Here is a 19,402-nt window from a genome sequence, read left to right on the forward strand (position 1 = left end):
TGTAGCTGTGAATATAGCACTGGGTGTGACAGAGAGGGGGGCACTTGCCTCCTCTCTGAGGTTAAGCAAGGGAGAATTATTCGTGTTTTGTAAGAATTGTTGGTAGCAGCTTGATAAAAACCCTTTCTTTATCTTCATCTTGATTCTCTGACTCCTTTGATAGTTACCTAGGATTCAATCACAACGATCGGTCTTTTTTTCCTGTAAGGACGTCGAAATCAGATCAGTTGAGCTGGTGGAAAAAACGAGTGTTTTGCTTTGTAACTGTGAACTATTTTAGATGCAAGACTAGTTGAAGAAGGGCCGGTCGCAGTGGCTCATGCTTATAATCCCAGCACTTTGGGAGGCCGAGGCGGGTTGATCACCTGAGGTCAGGAGTTCAAGACCAGTCTGGCTAACATGGCGAAACCCCATCTCTACTAAAAATACAAAAATTGGTTGTGGTGGCAAGTGCCTATAATTTCAGCTAATAAGGAGGTTGAGGCGGGAGAATTGCTTGAACCCTAGAGGCAGAGGTTGCAGTGAGCCGAGATCGTGCCATTGCACTCCAGTTTGGGTGACAAGAATGAAACGCCATCTCAAAAAAAAAAGAAAGACTATTTGAAATAAAAAAAAAATAAAAATCCAACTATACGCATGCATAGAACTAATTTAGCTGGGAATTACTGTGCAATTGGACAAACTATCATGAAAAAATTAGGTTGATCTCAGTTTTACAATATGTGGCTTCTGCTGCTGCTGCTTTTATTATTATTATTTTTTAAATTTTATTTGAGATACTGTCTCACACTGTTGCCCAGGCTGGAGTGCAGTGGTGCAATCTCAGCCCACTGTAACCTCCGCCTCCTGGGCTCAAGCAATCCTCCCACTTCAGCCTCCTGAGGAGCTGGGACTACTGGCTTGCACCACCATGTCTGGCAAATTTTTGTGTTTTTAGTAGGGATGTTGCCCAGGCTGGTCTGGAACTCCTACATTCAAGCAGTCCTCTTGCCTCGGCCTCCGAAAGTGCTGAGATTATAGACATGTCCCACCGATGCCACTTCTTGATTTGAAGTTTTTGTAGCTCATGTGTCTGAAGGGCTGTCTGGAGACTTCCTTGCCACTGGGGTACTGGTTGGAGAGCAGCTCTGCACAGGAGATGTGCTTCTTTAGGGATTTGAAGAATCCTGGCTATGCAGACCAATTTTCTACCTCTTGTCAGTTGAATGGTGAAAATACATTAAGCAACTCTAGGGACATCATGCTGACTTTTCTTGGAACATAGAGCATAGATGCAGTAGCTTAGCTAGCTGCAGATGCAAGCAATTTAGATGCAAAATGCATTACAACATGTGTGTTTGGCCAACTGCTTGGTGTTAGTAATGAGGTCAAAATATTTTCTGGTAGGGTCCTCCATTCATCTTATTATTGAACATTTGTGTGTAGAATTTGCAAAGTGTTTTTCAACAGTTATTTCTGCTTTGATAATGAAATGACAGCATTAGCAGAATTCAGGGCTGTGAAAATGGATGCTGAAACCCCCAGAAGTTTCCTAAGAGCCATCTAGGCATCCAGTGCTTGGCGTTTATAATTCTAGTGATCCCCATGTAGTTAATGTGAAGGTCCGTCATGGGTCAGGTGTCCTGATTCTATAGCTTCGGCTCTCCCCGCCACCTTAGGCTTTTGCCTTTTGAGATATATTTATGGGCTGATTGAAAAAATCTTAAAGAAGCAAGTCATGATTCTGAAAAGTTTAAGGGCACAAATTTATTGCTGAACTCATTAAATCTTCCAAGAAACTTTCATAACCTCATTCTGAGTTAATCATCTGGGAAGAAGTGCTAGATACTTTCTTTGGTTACTAATGAATCACATTACCCTGTGTTGGCCCCTAACATGGACAGAGACTACAGGATCTACCACCTTTATCATAGACTCTGAGGACAATGAGTGGTCCTCCTTTGTAAACTTGGGATTAGGCCAGGCGGGGTGCCTCACACCTGTAATCCCAGCACTTTGGGAGGCCAAGGCAGGCAGATCACTTGAGGCCAGGAGTTCAAGACCAGTCTGGCCAACATAATGAAACCCTGTCTCTACAAAAAGTACAAAACTTAGCCAGGCGTGGTGGCGCATGCCTGTAATCCTAGCTGCTTGGGAGGTTGAGGAGGGAGGATCACTTGAACCTGGGAGGTTGAAGCTGTAGTGAGCTGAGATGATGCCACTGCACTCCAGCCTGAGCCGTAGAATGAGACCCTGTCTCAATGCAAAAAACAAACAAACAAACAAAAATCTTGGGATTAGTGTAGACAGTGAGTCCTTACAAAAGATATTGTGGAATAATTGCTTATGAAGCCGCTGATTTTGCAAGAAAGGGTCATGGAGACCTGGGCCAAACCTAGTATTCAAAGGAAACAGCCTCAAATGCAAAACGTGCTGGTTGTCATATGGTTCAGGGATAAAAACACCACAGTAATTTTATCCTTCGTTCTTTAATCACAGATAGGCCCAAGAGATCCTCAAGTTTGTGCCCAAATCTCTGTATGCCAAATTAGCTCCTGCTTAAACTGCACAAGTAATCAGTTGGGATTAAATGAGATTAGATGGTTATATTAGATGATTCATGCTGGGTGACTAGGATTTTAATTTATCTGCTTCTTGTTTAAGTTCTGAAACCAGGGCTGGAGTCCTTTCAGTGATTTGCAATGTTCATTCACTTAGGTGCTTTCACCTTTCCCTCTTCCTTCTCCTTAGCTGTTTTTCATTTTCTGCGATTGTGTGTCTGTGTGTGTGTTTACTTACCGACGTTGTCCCCCTGTCTGATCAGCTCAGTCGACTATAGCATCTCAGATATGGATATTTTGGGCCCAATGGTAATGGGCTGGAGCATGTGAGAGAGTAGATGAACTGAAATGGGTCACTCAACAGAAAAGCAATTCTGCAAGTAAGGTGCGTTTATCAGGTGGGGACCTTGTAATTCCTGCCCTTTGGATTTGCTTTCCTGTCCCCTCTTCTAAGGGTTAGACCTTGTCCTGTTTGCCAGGACTGAAGAGGCATCTTCAGAAATTGAATATGGAGAGGTCCTTCAAAGGCATGGGAATTTGCCACCCACGCCTCCCTCTAGACTTGCCCTGATTTTTTGATGTTCTGCTTCCCACAAGTCCTCCAGGGGGAAATTTCTGCCTAGAGGCTGAGATTGCCTTAAGGTGTTTTGTGTTGATTTAGGGGATTAGATAATTGAGTTTCTGACTATGGATGTAAACCCTTCCCTGTCTGTCTAGAGACATATCTCAGTTGTACATTTTATATATTTTTGGTTCTGAATGGTAGTGACTGATTATCAAAATTCTGTTATAGGCCAGACACGGTGGCCCGTGCCTGTAATCCCAGCACTTTGGGAGGCCAAGGCAGGTGGATCACTTGAGCTCAGGAATTTGAGACCAGCCTGGGCAACACAGCAAAACCGTCTCTACAAAAAAAAAAAAAAATCAACAAAAAAAAAAAAAAAAAAAAAAAAAAAAAAAAAAAACCCACACAAAAATCAGCCAGGTGCAGTAGCACGTGCCTTCAGTCTCAGCTACTCAGGAGGCTGAGGTGGGAGGATTGCTTGAGCCCGGGAGGTGGAGATTGCAATGAGCCGAGATCATGCTGCTGCACTCCAGCCTCAATAACAGAGCCAGACCCTGTCTCAAAAAAAATTGTTATGAAATTCTTAAATGCTCTCTCTATATTTTCCTTCTTCTAGTCACTAAGTATTGGTAGTAATCATTTATGTACTAATCATAAAATAGTAGTGTCTAACCAGATGAAGGAGAGAAAATTGGTTGATGTCTTCTGACAATTACTAGCACTTCATAGAGAAAGACAGAATATTTTGAAAAATGTGTAGATTGGCATATATTTGTGATTTTCCTTACATTGGCAAGTGTTAATTTTTTAAAAAATTCACTGGAGTTCATATATAGCCTAAAAGAACCTAATAGAGAATTTATTTCAGTCAGTACTGTGATTTATAGATGAGAATTAGTCATGAGTTGAAGTTTTAATTTTTTTTCTTAAATTCACATAACAAAGGAATTGGCCAGTTTTGTGGCAGATTATTTTAAGGATGTGAATATCTTATAATATTTACATGTTTGCCTTTTTATATCCTAAAAGGATATTAACAATTCTGCCTTTCTGAGATTGAGATTGAGGTTGAGTATGGATTCCCCAGAAAACCAAGAGGAAAACCCATGTTAGGACGTCAGTTTCGAGCGGTTAGCATCTCGAGTGCCTTCTGTGTGACTAAGATGGTAGAGTTAAAGTCCTGCCATAGGGAGCTGCTGTCAGACCAGCGGGCCAAGCAGGGCTCCTTTCGCCTGATTCACAGGTGGTCTGCTCAGGCGGATCAGCTGAGGTCAGGAGTTCGAGACCAGCTTGGCCAACATGGCAAAAACCCATCTCTACTAAAAATACAAAAATTAACCGGGTGTGGTGGTGGGTCCCAGCTACTCTGGAGGCTGAGGCAGGAGAATCACTTGAACCCACAAGGTGGAGGTTGCAGTGACTTGAGATCGCACCACTGCACACCAGCCTGGGTGACCAGAAGCAAGCAAACAAACAAACAACCAAGTGGTCCACTCAGATTTAAGTCCCCAAATCTCCATCAACACACATTGATCCCATATTCCATACTTCAGGTCCTCCCAAGAATCTTCTTAGGTGACCCTGCTCTGTGGGCTCTTGGTACATGTTGTAAATACAAACTAACGTTAGTTTAACCTACAGCTGATCTCCCTTGAAGGCCAATGCATAGCATCGAGTTTTCCTGTAGCCCATCATTCATGCCAGAGCTTCCCACCATTGACATGATACATTGGTCATTTGTGTTGTTGTTGTTGAGATGGAGGCTTGCTCTGTTGCCCAGGCTGGAGTACAATGGCGCGATCTCGGCTCACCGCAACCTCTGCCTCCCAGGTTCAAGTGAAATTCTCCTGCCTCAGCCTCCCAAGTAGCTGGGATTACAGGCATGTGCCACCATGCCCAGCTAATTTTGTATTTTTAGTAGAGACAGGGTTTTGCCATGTTGGCCAGGCTGGTCTCAACTTCCTGACCTTAAGTGATTCACCCATCTCAGCCTCCCAAAGAATTGGGATTACAGGTGTGAGCCACCATGCCTGGCCGATACATTGGTCATTTTGATGACAATAATTTTGTTTCTCTTTGTGTATTTGTTCACAAAACATTAAGTACTGGATTTGTGCCAGGCACAAGTATATGTTAATATGCTTAACGTATTCACATATTATAAACTGAACGTACATATGACACGCAAGATAAAACACGTGAGGGTGGGAGTTGCGCGGCTTTGCTACTGATACTGAAATTACTTCGCCTCTATGGGGAATCTGTAAAGTTAGGGGTTTAAGCCAGGAAATTGATTGCTGAGGTCCATCGCAAGACTAATATTCTGTGACCTTACGTAACCCTTACAAGGGGTTAATATAGCACTATTCATATCTTCTCTTTCTGAAGCTTCCTTTCTGCTCATTTTTTCAGGAATGTCAAAATAAAAACTGGAGAATGGTTCTATGAGGAACGAGCCAAGAAATTTCCAACTGGAGGTAAATGCTCTTTCCTTTTTAATTAAAGTAAAATGATCTATTCCTAGTTTTAAAATATTTGACGTTAAGACTTTAGAATATAAGCAACACAATGGGTTTAGTCTGCTGGCCACTATGTCTTGCCGTTCCATTTGCTGATGCTGTCACCGTAATTCACGCCGCTCATTCCCTCTGCTTGCTACTCTTCCCTCCGCCCATTTCCACCTCTGAAGTTGGCCCCATTCTTTTTTTTTTGAGATGAAGTCTTGCTCTGTCTCCAGGCTGGAGTGCAGTGACACAATCTCCTCAGCTCACTGCAACCTCTGCCTCCTAGGTTCAAGCGATTCTCCTGCCTCAGCCTCCTGAGTACCTGGGATTACAGGCATGTGCCACCACGGCAGGCTAATTTTTCTATTTTTAGTAGAGATGGGGTTTCACCATGTTGGCCAGGATGGTCTCGAACTCCTGACCTCATGATCCGCCCGCCTCAGCCTCCCAAGATGCTGGGATTACAGACGTAAGCCACTGCGCCCAGCCAGGTTGGCTCCATTCTTTAAGGCTCGTGTGCCACGAGGTTTCCCTGGCTTCCTGCTTCTGGGCGTGATGTCCCCTCCTCTGAAACACCATCAGTGCCGGGTTTGTAATTCTCTTACGTAATTGTTGCAAAGTTCCTTATACTGTAGCATTGTTTGTGCACTTCTATTTCTCTCTACAAGCAGTAACTGTCATTTTAAAATCTTGTTAGCCTGTATTGCAGCAAAGCACAGTACCTTGTTTATAATACTTGAGTAAGATGATTGAATCAGTGAAGACCACAGTGAGTGAATAGCATTTGAACTGAGCAGAGGTTGATGGTTGTGGAGTGAGCACGTTGTGATGATATGGGTGGAAGCCTGCATTTCGTCTGTGTACTATGAATGTCTTATAATGAGATGTTGACCTAAAGAAGGAAACTGAGGCAAAACTAATATAGGTGGAGAGTTTATTTGGGCCAAGGCTGAGGTCTGCAGCCCAGGAAACACTTCCAAGGGCTCTGGAGAACAAAGGAGAGAAGGATGAATCAGGAGAGGGGCGATTACAAAAGTCAGTTTTCAGGAATTCTCGTGGGTTTACAGAAATACCATAGATTCATGCTTGGCTGTCTATTGCTGAGCTACAGGGTGTGGGTGATGGTGTCCAGTGTGTGGCATTGTTAGGATAATTTATGGCTATTGGTGGTGACAAATCAATCTAGAGTCCATAGAGCAAGTGGCTTTGAAATGATTAGTTAGCCCAAGCTGGGGGATGTGATTGCAGTCGCATTTCAGTGTCTCTCTAGGCCTGATACTTTAAAGGGGGCTTGTGTTTCTTAGATTAAAAGTTTATTTTCTTTTTCAAAAGTATTTGCAATGTGAGGTGTGCCAGTGTAATTGGTAGCTAGGACCTGGACCTGTGGAGAGGACGATTTGTGCTGTGATGGGGCATCAGGACAAAGGTGCATACAGGCACTGTCACAGTGGAGTGCAGGCAGATGCTGTGGGAACCACATCTGACTGTATCAGGAACGTGGGCAGCACCCCTCCTCTGTGATGTGATGATGGGGACCTAGACTCACAGCCTGACTTAGAGGGCATTGGTGGCTCTTTTCTAGAGAAAGTGGCAATTTGCAGGTAGAACCTCACCCAAAAATGTGTTGGCAGTAACGGAAGCCGCTCATTTGGGTTGATATTCAGCTTTTATAAAGGGTGGGTTTGCCCAGGTATAGATTTGGTTGGTACTAAATTATCCCATGGCTTATAATTCCTGGCTCTTGTTAAGAAAAAAAAATGCTGCTTCTGCCAAGTTTATTAGAAACTAGAGGAAAAAATAATACTAAGGGTCATGTCAGGCAATAGAATGAAGCGGGGATGTCTGTTTCCTCTAAGCCAGTGTTTCTCAGCGCCTTCTTACCGCCACCCTCTCCCCTACCCCACATAGCCTTTTTAGACACTTTTTCAGAATTGCTATCATAACATTTTGATATCACAGATATCATGTATCTATGTACTGAGGCCTTTTGGAGAGTCACAGATGGTTGAAATAGCTAAGATTTGCTACTAATCTTTGTCCCCTTAGGGGTGCCATCATCCCATGTGGAATGTGTGGCCTTGGCAAAGCAGCTGCAGCACAGGACCTTTCTCTGTTTTTATTGCTTTTTTATGTTTCTTTCTTTTGTTTTTGTTTTTTTTTTTTGTTGTTGTTGTTGTTGTTTTTGTTTTTTTTGTTTGTTTGTTTTGAGACAGAGTCTCGTTCTGTCGTCCAGGCTGGAGTGCAGTGGCACGATCTTGGTTGACTGCAACCTTCCCCTCCTGGGTTCAAGGGATTCTCCCGCCTTAGCCTTCTGAGTAGCTGGGATTATAGGCACATACCACCATGTCTGGCTAATTTTTGTATTTTTAGTAGAGATGGAGTTTCACCTTGTTGACTGGTCTTGAACTCCTGACCTCAAGTGATCTGCCCACCTGGGCCTCCCAAAGTGCTGGGTTACAGGTGTGAGCCACTTCACCCGGCCACTTTTGTGTTTCTTTAAAATACTTTTTTGACCAGGTGCAGTGGCTCACACCTGTAATCCTAGCACTTTGGGAGGCCGAGGTGGGCAGATCACCTGAGGTTGGGAGTTCGAGATCAGCCTGACCAACATGAAGAAACCCTGTCTCTACTAAAAATACAAAATTAGCCGGTCATGGTGGCACCTGCCTGTAATCCCAGCTACTCGGGAGGCTGAGGCAGGAGAATTGCTTAAACCTGGGAGGCGGAGTTGTGGTGAGCCAAGATCGCGCCATTGCACTCCAGCCTGGGCAACAAGAGTGAAACTCCATCTCAAAAAGACAAACAAACAAAACCTTTTTGCTGGTGGTCTGGAGCCTTCTTCAGAAGGTAGAGTCTACCCTCTTCCACATCAATTCCTAGCTTATAAACAGTAGTACTGTAGGAGGTGAAGTTTCTGTCATTTCTCGATGCCAACTCAATGCAGACATCTCCTTCACTGAAAATGTTTTCTACGTCGTTGGAAGTTCTAGCATCATTATTTCAGGTAAGTTTTCATGTGTGCATGAATGTGTGTGTGTGTGCACACGTTACCATCTTGTCTTCTTTTCAGCACTTCGTCTCTCCTGAATGAATGGGAGATGTTATCACGGTGACTTAAGATAAAAAGGGAATTAGGAAAGAGGTGAGACTGGTGTCTTAGGTTTTCTTTCTTGCCTTGTAACTTTATATAAGAATAAAAACATCAGTAATGACAAACAAACCAGGGTTAGGAAAATCAACCTAAGCATAAATCATTCTTTTTTGCTGATGTCATTTCTACCAATGCATAAAATAAACACCAGAAAAACCCCAACTTTCCCTCCTTCTCTTCAACACTTCCTCACATGCCAAGGTGACTCATCTACCTATTGTCCTGTTTCAGTACAGCTGGGGTAAGAGGCATGGAACTATGGGGGAAAATGCCAGGTTGGGAGCACACAAGTAGTGCTATGAGCCAGACCAGGTTGGGTGGAGTTTGCCCCGGGCGAGTCAGGAAAGGTAACCAAGGATCAGGTGACAGAGGTTTAGGTGGACAGGCAGGAATTCCACCACGCTCCTGTTTGTGCCCCTAAAAGAGAACCAGGTGCAGTCGTTGACGAGTTGAATTGGATTTGTGTGCTGTAGCAGTTAAGATCCACTTAGGAAAATAGAAGCTGTCTGGTTATTTGAATAAGAATTTACTTTAGGGATTGGTTACACAGAAATTGGAGGCAAAAAGGGAATAGTGAGAGAACAGAGCTAGCAGTTGCAGGAGGCCGACACCCTCTGACCCTGCTGAGCTGATGCTGGCCAGACACAGGTCAGAAGGAAGGCATGAGCCCCTTCTCCCTCCTCCTGGCCTGGTCTCCCTCTGGAAGTCCCCATTGAACCCTAATAGGGAGGCATCTGCAACCTCAGTTCTCTGATGTGTTCCGGAAAAAGTGTGGTTTTGCATGTTCTCTAGTGTTTTTGTTGTCACGGTGTGGGCAATACTCTTTCCAGCCCTCTGTTTCCTGGGCGGAAGTTAGAAAAACTAGATGGTGGTTTAAACCACAAAAGCGTACAGACAGCTGCGGTCTGTGCCTCTTTCCACGCACTGGTTATCTACTGCTGTATAGCAAATTCCCCTCAAACCTAGTGACACAAAGCAAGTAACATTCTTTTACAGTTTCTGTCTTCAGTGGAAGGCTTGCCTGGGTCTGGAGGATCTGCACTCTTGGGGCTTACCCTCATACCTGGCCAGTGACTGCCAGTGTTGGGAGGAGGACTTGGTTCCTCACCATGGGGATATCTCCACAGGGCTGCTTGAGTGTCCTCATGACGTGGTGGCTGGCTTCCCCCAGGGCAAGTGATCCAAGAGAGAGAAAAGTAGAGCCCCAAATACCTTTTATGGCCTAGCTTCAGAAGCCACACCCTGTCTTTTCTGCTATGTCCTATGGGTCTCACAGGTCAGCCCTAGTCAGAGGGGACAAAGGGTCTGAATATCAGGAGGCAAGAATCACTGGGACCATCTTGGAGAAGGCTACCAAATCCTGTGTTCCTTATCTTGGGAGAATGGCGACACCTCTCACTCTGTCTCCAAATCCACAGAGCTGAGAATCATACTTGACTCCTTTGTTCCTCATTCTGCAGCTACATCTGGTCAGTCAGCAAATCCTGACATTTCTGCCTCCCTAGTCTCTGGAATCTTCCTCTGCCCTTCATTCTCATTTCCAATGTAGCAGCTCCTAACTGGTTCCCACTGACCCCCATCTGCTTTCCCCTCGTTCCATCTTCTATTCTGTGAAGAGAGGGAGCTTCCTTTTCTCTTTGAAAGGAAGTTACTTACTTTCTGATTACAGAAGTAATGCAAACATTGCAAACATTTGGGAAACACAGAATAGTATTTAGACGCAATGGAAATACTACCACAATCCCAAAGTACTGTAAATTATATGCACGTGTATACACGTGCAAACTCACAGCCTTCTTTCTAGGTGAGCCTGTGCATATGTGTGTGCAAAGATAGACTTATCCAATTTCAAATGTATTGTGATCAGACTATGTAGTTTTATCTTGCTTTTACAATTCAACTTGGCATAAACATTTTCCTGTGTTATTAAGACTTCTTCCAAAATGTATTGATGACTCCATAAAATACACCAAATATATGCACCATAGTTTATTTAACCTGTTCCTGAATGTCTGTGGGTCTATCACTGTATTTGATTTTTCATGTTATAGATAACTATGTGATGAACATCTTGTACAGGTATCTTGACATGTCTGTTTATTTTGGGGGGATAAATTCTTAGAAGAAGAATGGTTGGTCAAGTGTATGAATACTTGAGAGGCTTTTGATGTTTTGCCAAATTACCCTCTGGGACTGTGTGCTTATTTACAACACACTGGCAGGGTACACAAATTTCCTTCTTCCCACACTCTGCCCCCATTATGTTCTGACCTTTGAAGCATGATTTCAAATTACATTCATGTAAAAAACTAGACGCCAGGCGCAGTGGCTCATGCCTATAATCCCAACACTTTAGGAGGCCAAGGCAGAAGGATCGCTTGAGCCCCGGGAGTTTGAGACCAGCCTGGGCAACATAGTGAGACCCTGTCACTAAAAAAATAAAATCAAATTAAAAGATTAAAACCTAGAAAATGAAGAAAATCATAAAAAGCAATGTGAAAAAATACAGCAGCTTCACCCAGAGAACAATTGTTGACATTTTAGTGTATATCATTTCTGTTCTTTTGTGAGTGTATGTATGCTCATGGGTGCATATCTGTATGTGTGAATATATGTGTGTGTATACACACATATACATAGACTTTTTAAAAGTATTTAGGTTGAACCATAAGAAATTGGTATTTTTAGGCAAAAAATTATTGAGTAGAGGCAATTTCACAAGTCAAGCTAAGATATTTACATAATTGAAATCAAATTGTATGTACAGTTTTATCCTAATGTTTCTTCATGTAATAATTTATAAGGAACATTTTCAGTATCCGTAAATATTGCTGGCTATATGATTTCTGATGAGTGCATCTCACCCCATCATAGGAATGTGTCATCATTTGTTTAACCAAATAACTATTGTTGGATAGTTAGGGGATTTCCAGTTTTCTGTTGCATTTTCGAAAGTTTATAATGTTATTAAAATGAGAATAATGCAAAAAACATCCTTGTAGATATCTCTTTGGCACATCTCTGAATATTTCTAGAAAGAGAACAAGATGAAGGTTAGGAATGTTGCCTCCTTTAGAAAGGGTGTGGAATTATCCTTAAAAATAAACCAACAAGCAAACCAACAAACAACTTTGTCAGTTTGGCAAAACAACATTGGTCATGCAAAATGGTTTTCTCATCATTTTGATTTGAATTCATCTAATCACGAATAAGACTGAATATCTTCCACTTTTCAGCCTTCTGTAGATGTTCTTGGTATGTGAAGGCGATTAGTCCTTTTCAGTCATGTTAGTTGCATATGTATCTTCCTAGTACATGGCCTTGTTCATAACTTCATCACAGAAGTTTTTTTGTTTGCTGGTAGGCAAATCTCCTTTTTCTGTATAATTTCTTCTTTTGCTTTTATGCTTTAAGACTTTTTCCTTATCCTATGATGGGTTAAATATTCACATTAATTTTCTTCTAATTTTTACTTAACTTTTTCCCCCCCCTTGAGACAGAGTCTCGCTCTGTCACCCAGGCTGGAGTACCATGGCGCAATCTTGGCTCACTCCTCCACCACCTGGGTTCAAGCGATTCTCCTGCCTCAACCTCCTGAGTAGCTGGGATTATAGGCACATGTCACTATGCTCAGCTGATTTTTGTATTTTTAGTAGAGACGGGATTTCATTATGTTGGCCAGCCTGGTCTCGAACTCCTGGCCTCAAATGATTTTGCCCGTCTTGGCCTCCCAAAGTGCTGGGATTATAGGCTTAAGCCACCATGTTAACTCTTTACAATCATCAGGAGGCCCTATCTAATTTTTTTCTCCCAATCCTTTATGTTCCCAGTATCATTTGTTACATAACCATTCCCCTTCCCATTGTGTTGTAACCCAGGGCCATCGATTGGCACAGCGTGGGGCACCACTCTCCTTGTGCCCAGCCCTGTGCTCCAGGGGGTGCTGTCTCATAGAGGACACACAGTGCCGTCCCCTTCACCTGCACCTCTTGGCGATTTGGCCCTAGCCGGATTTTGAATGTTTGAGAGCAGGAGCTATGAGTAAAGGAGTAAGTGAATAAATAAATTGAGCACGGATCTGCTCATTTGGCCATAAAAAGTGCTGTTAGAAGGAGTAGTGTCCATTGTCAGTGCCCACCACTGAGTAGCCACCTTACAAATGTAGACTTCCTTCCCTTGTTGGCACCGGAAAACCTAAAACTAAATGTAACATTCAGTTGCAGTAATTCCAGGAATCATTACACCCTCTGCACCCAGTTTCCTTTTTTTTAGCTTTTACTTATTTCTCTTTTGATGACTTTATTTGATATGTGCAATTTAAGATAAAATGCCCCCCACATTTCCTTGGAAGTAGACAAGCTATAAGTAAGAATCCAGTGAAGAATAATAGATTAATTGTGGCAATGTGTGTTGTGCTATTTTTTCAGCTATTAAAACAGTTTAAAAACAAGAAAAAAAATGAGCCTCAAATCTTCATTTTGTAGGGAGATAGCACTAAAATTTTAAATATTTGGATTTATTTAAAATTTTCTGATTATAGGCTGGCTTTTTCCCCTAAAATTTCATAACTTGATATTTAGTGTTGTGGTCTTAAAATAATGTCTTTGATGCCACAGTGGTGGCTCATCTGTAGTGCATTCGAATTAAGAAAGCACCCAGACCTTCGTAGGATCTCTTGCCTTACGGAAGCTCCCCAAGACAACCTAGCATCCTCGCCTTCTGTGCCTCCATCCATGGGCATTTAGCAATCTGTGTAGAGGGTTTTTAATGTGACTTCTGGACCCACGCTCCACGATCAGCTGCAAGCCGATTTAAATTCAACATTCCTGGCCTCTCACACAGAGGTTCTGATTTGGTGGGGCCAGATGGGGTTCAAGAGTGAATGTCTGGATGAGGACGGTGGCTCATGCCTGTTATCCCAGCACTCTGGGAGGGTGAGGTGGGAGGATCGCTTGAGGCCAGGAGTTTGAGACCAGCCTGGTCAACATGGTGAAACCCTGTCTCTAATAAAAATACAAAAATTAGCCGGGCATGGTGGCGCACGCTTGTAATCCCAGCTACTCTGGGGGTTGAAGCAGGAGAATCCCTTGAACCTGGGAGGCAGAGGTTGCAGCCACTGCACCCCAGCCTATTCTACAGAGACTCCATCTCAAAAGAAAAAAAAAGAGTGACTGTTTAACAGTTCCCCAAGTAATTTTTTTAATGTGCTTTAGGTAGAATAACAAAATGTACTTAGGTAGGTACTGTAGGTAGTAAACAATTATGACGGAACTTTTTTAGATCACTAATAACTAGAAAATAAGCTGAAAATTCATCTCAACTCTTTTGGCATCTGCTAACCATATAGAGATGATGCCCTCTTCTGGCTCCTCCCTGTAAATGCACATCTTTTACCTTTTTTTTTTTTTAAACAACCATGACATTCTGTTCCTTGATATACAAGCTTAAAAGCAGAAAGATGACAGTATTAATATTAAACTTTTTTTTTGTTTTGAGACAGAGTCTCGCTCTGTCCCCAGACTGGAGTGCACGGCGCCATCTCGGCTCACTGCAAGCTCCGCCTCCCGGGTTCACGCCATTCTCCTGCCTCAGCCTCCCGAGTAGCTGGGACTACAGGCGCCCGCCACCTCGCCCGGCTAATTTTTTGTATTTTCAGTAGAGACGGGGTTTCACCGTGTTAGCCAGGATGGTCTCGATCTCCTCACCTCGTGATCTGCCCGCCTCGGCCTCCCAAAGTGCTAGGATTTCAGGTGTGAGCCACCGCACACGGCCAATATTAAACTTTTTTAAGTTAAGAAATGGTTAAATGTAATAGACAAGCAATCTACTCAGACTTTCACTGTATTTCTAATAATTAGGGAAATAAAATAATTTAGAAAAACTAAGGCTTAACATAGCCTCTGATAATTCTCTCAATGATTCATCACGTAACCAGGTTAATTATTGTATCTTATAATTATAAAGGAAAATGACCTTTATCCCTCCCTCCCAGCAGTAAACGTGTTTGAGTTCTTCAAGTGACTTTTCCGAGTTGTATTCTTCTGCATGGGCAGTTTAGATACAATCCATCCCATCACAAGGTTATGAGGACAGCATCAGATTGGCTGTGTGGGCTTGAAACACTCAGGCTCATGAGTTAAAAGAAGTAGGTGCCAGGCTGGGCGCGGTGGCTCAGGCCTGTAATCCCAGCACTTTGGGAGGCCGAGGCGGGCGGATCACAAGGTCAGGAGATTAAGACCATCCTGGCTAACATGGTGAGACCCCGTCTCTACTAAAAATACAAAAAATTAGCCAGGCGTGGTGGCAGTCACCTATAGTCCCACCTACTCGGGAGGCTGAGGCAGGATAATGGCATGAACCCAGGAGGTGGAGGCTGTAGTGAGCTGAGGTTGCACCACTGCACTCCAGCCTGGGTGACAGTGTGAGACTCCATCTCAAAAAAAAAAAAAAGAAAAGAAAGAAGAAGCAGCAGCAGGTGCCAGTCAATACATAGCTGACTCTATCCCAGTGCCCTGCCTGCCTTTCCTCTCTGCTGTTTTGCTCAGTAAACACCCCTCACCCCTGCAATTCATCAAATGGATTCCACAAGGATGATTCTGTAAAGCTTTCTTTGAATTACAAATGGAGTCCCTAGTTTATGTGTGCATATACTCCTAAGAGGATGTCTTTATTAAGTCATGTTTATTTCCCAGATAAAAATTTGAAAAAACTTGTATAGACTTTTGTTTTATTTCATTTTACTTTTTTTTTTTTGAGACGGCGTCTCATTTTGTCACCTAACCTGGAGCACAGTGGTGGGATCTTGGCTCACTGCAGCCTCAAGTTCCTGGGCTCAAGCAATTCTCCCACCTCAGCCCCCCAAGTAGCTGGGGCCACAGGCATGCACCACCATGCCCGGCTAATTTATTTTGTTTTGTTTTGTTTTGTTCTGCTGAGATGGAGTCTCACTCTGTCACCCAGGCTGGAGTGCAGTGGTGCGATCTCAGCTCACTGCAACCTCTGCCTCCCTTCAAGAGATTCTCCTACCTCAGCCTCCCGAGTAATGGAGATTACAGGTGCATGCCACCACACACAGCTGATTTTTGCATTTTTAGTAGAGACAGGGTTTCACCATGTTGGCCAAGCTGGTCTCAAACTCCTGACCTCAAATGATCCACCTATGCCTCAGCCTTCAAAAGTGCTGGGATTGCGGGTGTGCCGCTGCATCCAGCCTTTCTTTCTTTCTTCTTCTTTTTTTTTTTCTTTTTTTTTTAGAGACAGGGTTTTGCCATGTTGCCCAGGCTGGTCTCGAGCTCCTGAGCTCAAGTGATCCACCTGCCTTGGCCTCCCAGATTGCTAAGATTGTAGGCATGAGCCACTGCACCTGGCCTGCTTTTATTTTAAAAGAAAAGTGGATCCTATTCTTGAATATTGGGTTACTACTCTCCTTAAGAGGAAAGATAAACACATCACCACTAAAAGGAGTGTGTGCCTTGGAAGTGTTTTCCCAGAAGATTGGATTGCTTGTCATGTCCCTGAGATGTTTTTAGATGGGTCCATTTAAACTAAGTAGAGCCAAGACTATCAGATTTTATGATTCATGTGATAAGACCTTGCCCTTCAAAGTTTTGCTTTCTCCCTGTGTTTCTATATAATAATCTTCCTGAAACAGGTTCTTGATTTTATTCATTTTTTTTTCTTTTTTTTTTTTTTGACATGAGGTTTCACTCTGTTACCCAGGCTGGAGTGCAGTAGCGTGATACTGGCTCACTGCAGCCTCCGCCTCCTAGGATCAAGCAATCCTCCCTCTCAGCCTCCCAAGTAACTGGGACCACAGGCGCGCACCACCACACCCGGCTAGTTTTTGTATTTTTAGTAGAGACAGGGTTTTGCCATATTGCCCAGGCTGGTCCTGAACTCCTGGGCTCAAGTGATTTGCCCACCTCAGCCTCCCAAAGTGCTGGTATTACAGGCGTGAGTCACTGCACCTGGCTGATTTTATTCATTTTTGATTTCATGATGCCTTTGGCTTTGCACATAGTAGCAACTCAAAAATTGAATTGATTAGAAGGTCCAAGTCACTTTGAATACATGAATTTAACCTAGACATTTTTTGTATCTCAAGTATCTTAACTGGATGACTGGAGTTCCCCGATGCTTTCTGAGCGCCTGCGTTCCTTCCAGGACTGCTTCTTTTGTCTGTGTGTCTCCTGATGTCCTCTGAGCCCTGTCCGTCACTCCTTGATAATGAGGTCACTTTAGGCAGCCTACTTCTTGGTCCTGAATTGTCATGACTACCCTACTACTTACTTGCTTCGTCGGGTTTTCATTCACTGTTTTACGAATGGAGGAAGAACCATGATTAGGTGGGCTGGTAATCAGGTTCGTCAATATTTCATTTTACTAAATATACTCCCTGCTGTTTTGGGAGTTGGCAAACAATAGCCTGCAAGCAAAATCTGGCTCATCACCTGCTTTTGTAAATAAAGTTTTATTGGAACACGGCCGTATTCACTCATTCTCATATCTGTGGCTGCTTTTGCAACAGGTAGTTGCAACAGAGACCTTATGGCTGGCAAAGCCTGAAATTTTCTACCAAAAAATTTACAGAAAAAGTTTGCTGACCTCTACTCTGGATGATCAGTTGATAAAATACGACAACGTTTTCATGACCATCATTATTTTTCTTATTTCAGTGAACAGCATGGAAACCAAGGTGAAGTAATTGAACTGAAGGGATTTCTGAATGAACGATTCATGTGCTCATATGTTTAGACTAAATTACTCCTTAGGGTAGTTTTTAGGGAGTAATTTGCTGCTGTTAAATTGCCTCTTCATATGAATAATATTTTAAAAGAGCAGATACATATGTACTTAAATAGGAAATAACTTTGAATTTAAGAACTTCATGTTCATTTTTTAAATTGGCAAAATATGCACAATATAAAATTTGCCATTTTAGTCATTTTTAAGCATTAAGTTCATTGGCATAAAGTATATTTGCATTGTTGTGCAAACATCACCACCATCTGTTTCTAGAGCTTTTTCATCCTGCTGTATTGAAACCTTGTACCCATTAAACAATAACTCTCTATCCTCCCCTTCCCCTACTGTTCTACATTCTGTCTTTATGAATTTGACTACTCTAGGTACCACATATAAGTGGAATCATCATGTATTTGTTCTTTTGTGTCTGGCTTATTTCACTTAGCAAAATGTCCTCAGGGTTCATTCATGTTGTAGAGCATGTATCAGAATTTCTTTCCTTTTTGTGGATGAATAATATTCTGTGCCATGGATATGCCATGCTTTGTTTATGCATTCATCCGCTGGTGGACGTTTGGGTTGTTTCCACCTCTTGACCATTGTGAATAATGCTGCCGGCAACATTGGTGTACAAATATTTATTAGAGTTCCTGCTTTAAATTCTTTTGTGTTTATAGTCAGAAGTGGAATTACTGAATCGAATGGTAATTCTATGTTTAATTTATTGAGGAACTGCCATGGAATTTTCAGCATCTGCTGCCCCATTTTATTATACTTCCCCACTAGCAATGCACAAGGGTTCCAATTTTTTCACATCCACACTAACACTTATTTTATTAATACTTTTTTTTTTTTTTTTTTTGAGACGGAATCTCACTCTGTTGCCAGGCTGGAGTGCAGTGGTATGATGTCGGCTCCCTGCAATTTCCACCTCCTGGGTTCAAATGATTCCCCTGTCTCAGCCTCCCGAGTAGCTGGGATTACAGGCACGTACTACCCTGCCTGACTGATTTTTTTTTGTATGTTAGTAGAGATGGGGTTTCACCATGTTGACCAGGATGGTCTCCATCTCCTGACCTCATGACCCGCCTGCCTCAGCCTCCCAAAATGCTGGGATTACAGGCGCGAGCCACTGCACCTGCCCAACACTTGTTTTTATAACACTTATTTTATATTTTCTTGAGAGTGGCCACCCTAATGGGTGTGAAATGGTATCTTGTTGTGGCTTTGATTTGCATTTCCCTAATAATTAGTGATGTTGAACATTTTTTCATGTGCTTATTGGCCATTTGTATATCATCTTTGGAGAAACGTCTATTCAAGTCCTTTGCCTATTTTTGAATTGGATTGTTTTATTTGTTTCTTAAAAAAAAAGAGAGCAAAGTTGGAGGGCTCACGCTTCCAGATCTCAAAATTTACTACAAAGCTACAGTAACCAAAACAGTGTGGTACTGATATAAAGACAGACATATAGATCAATGGAATAGAACAGACAGCCTAGAAATAAAGCCATGCATATATGGTCAAATGATTTTTGAGAAGGGTGCTAAGACCATCCAATAGGGAAAGGATAGTCTTTTCAACAAATGGCATTGGGAAAACTGGATATCCATATATAAAAGAAAAAAGTTGGCTTACTTCACTTAGCAAGTGCTAAGTGAAATAAGGTAAGCCAGGTAAGCCAGACCCTTACCTCATAACATATATAAAAATTAACCCAAAATGCATCAAAGACCTAAATGTAAGAGCTCTTGTTTTCTTATAATAAAATGGGGAAGCTGGGCATGGTGGCTAACACTTGTAATCCCAACACTTTGGGAGGTCTAGGTGGGTGGATTGCTTGACCCCCAGGAGTTTGAGACCAGCCTAGGCAACATAGTGAAACCCCGTCTCTACA

The 19,402-nt window shown here is 42.7% G+C and overlaps 1 protein-coding gene across 1 annotated transcript in view; it reads left to right on the forward strand.

The window, feature by feature from the left end:
* Positions 1–19,402, forward strand: part of SYTL3 (synaptotagmin like 3) — a 115,900-nt gene that overhangs the window by 23,657 nt on the left and 72,841 nt on the right. The window contains 1 exon segment of the mRNA XM_017889629.1: positions 5,518–5,582. Within this exon segment, the coding sequence (XP_017745118.1) occupies positions 5,518–5,582 (65 nt within the window).

Source organism: Rhinopithecus bieti, unplaced genomic scaffold (assembly GCF_001698545.2).
Source record: "Rhinopithecus bieti isolate Rb0 unplaced genomic scaffold, ASM169854v2 scaffold_18548, whole genome shotgun sequence".
Classification (NCBI taxonomy): Eukaryota; Metazoa; Chordata; class Mammalia; order Primates; family Cercopithecidae; genus Rhinopithecus; species Rhinopithecus bieti.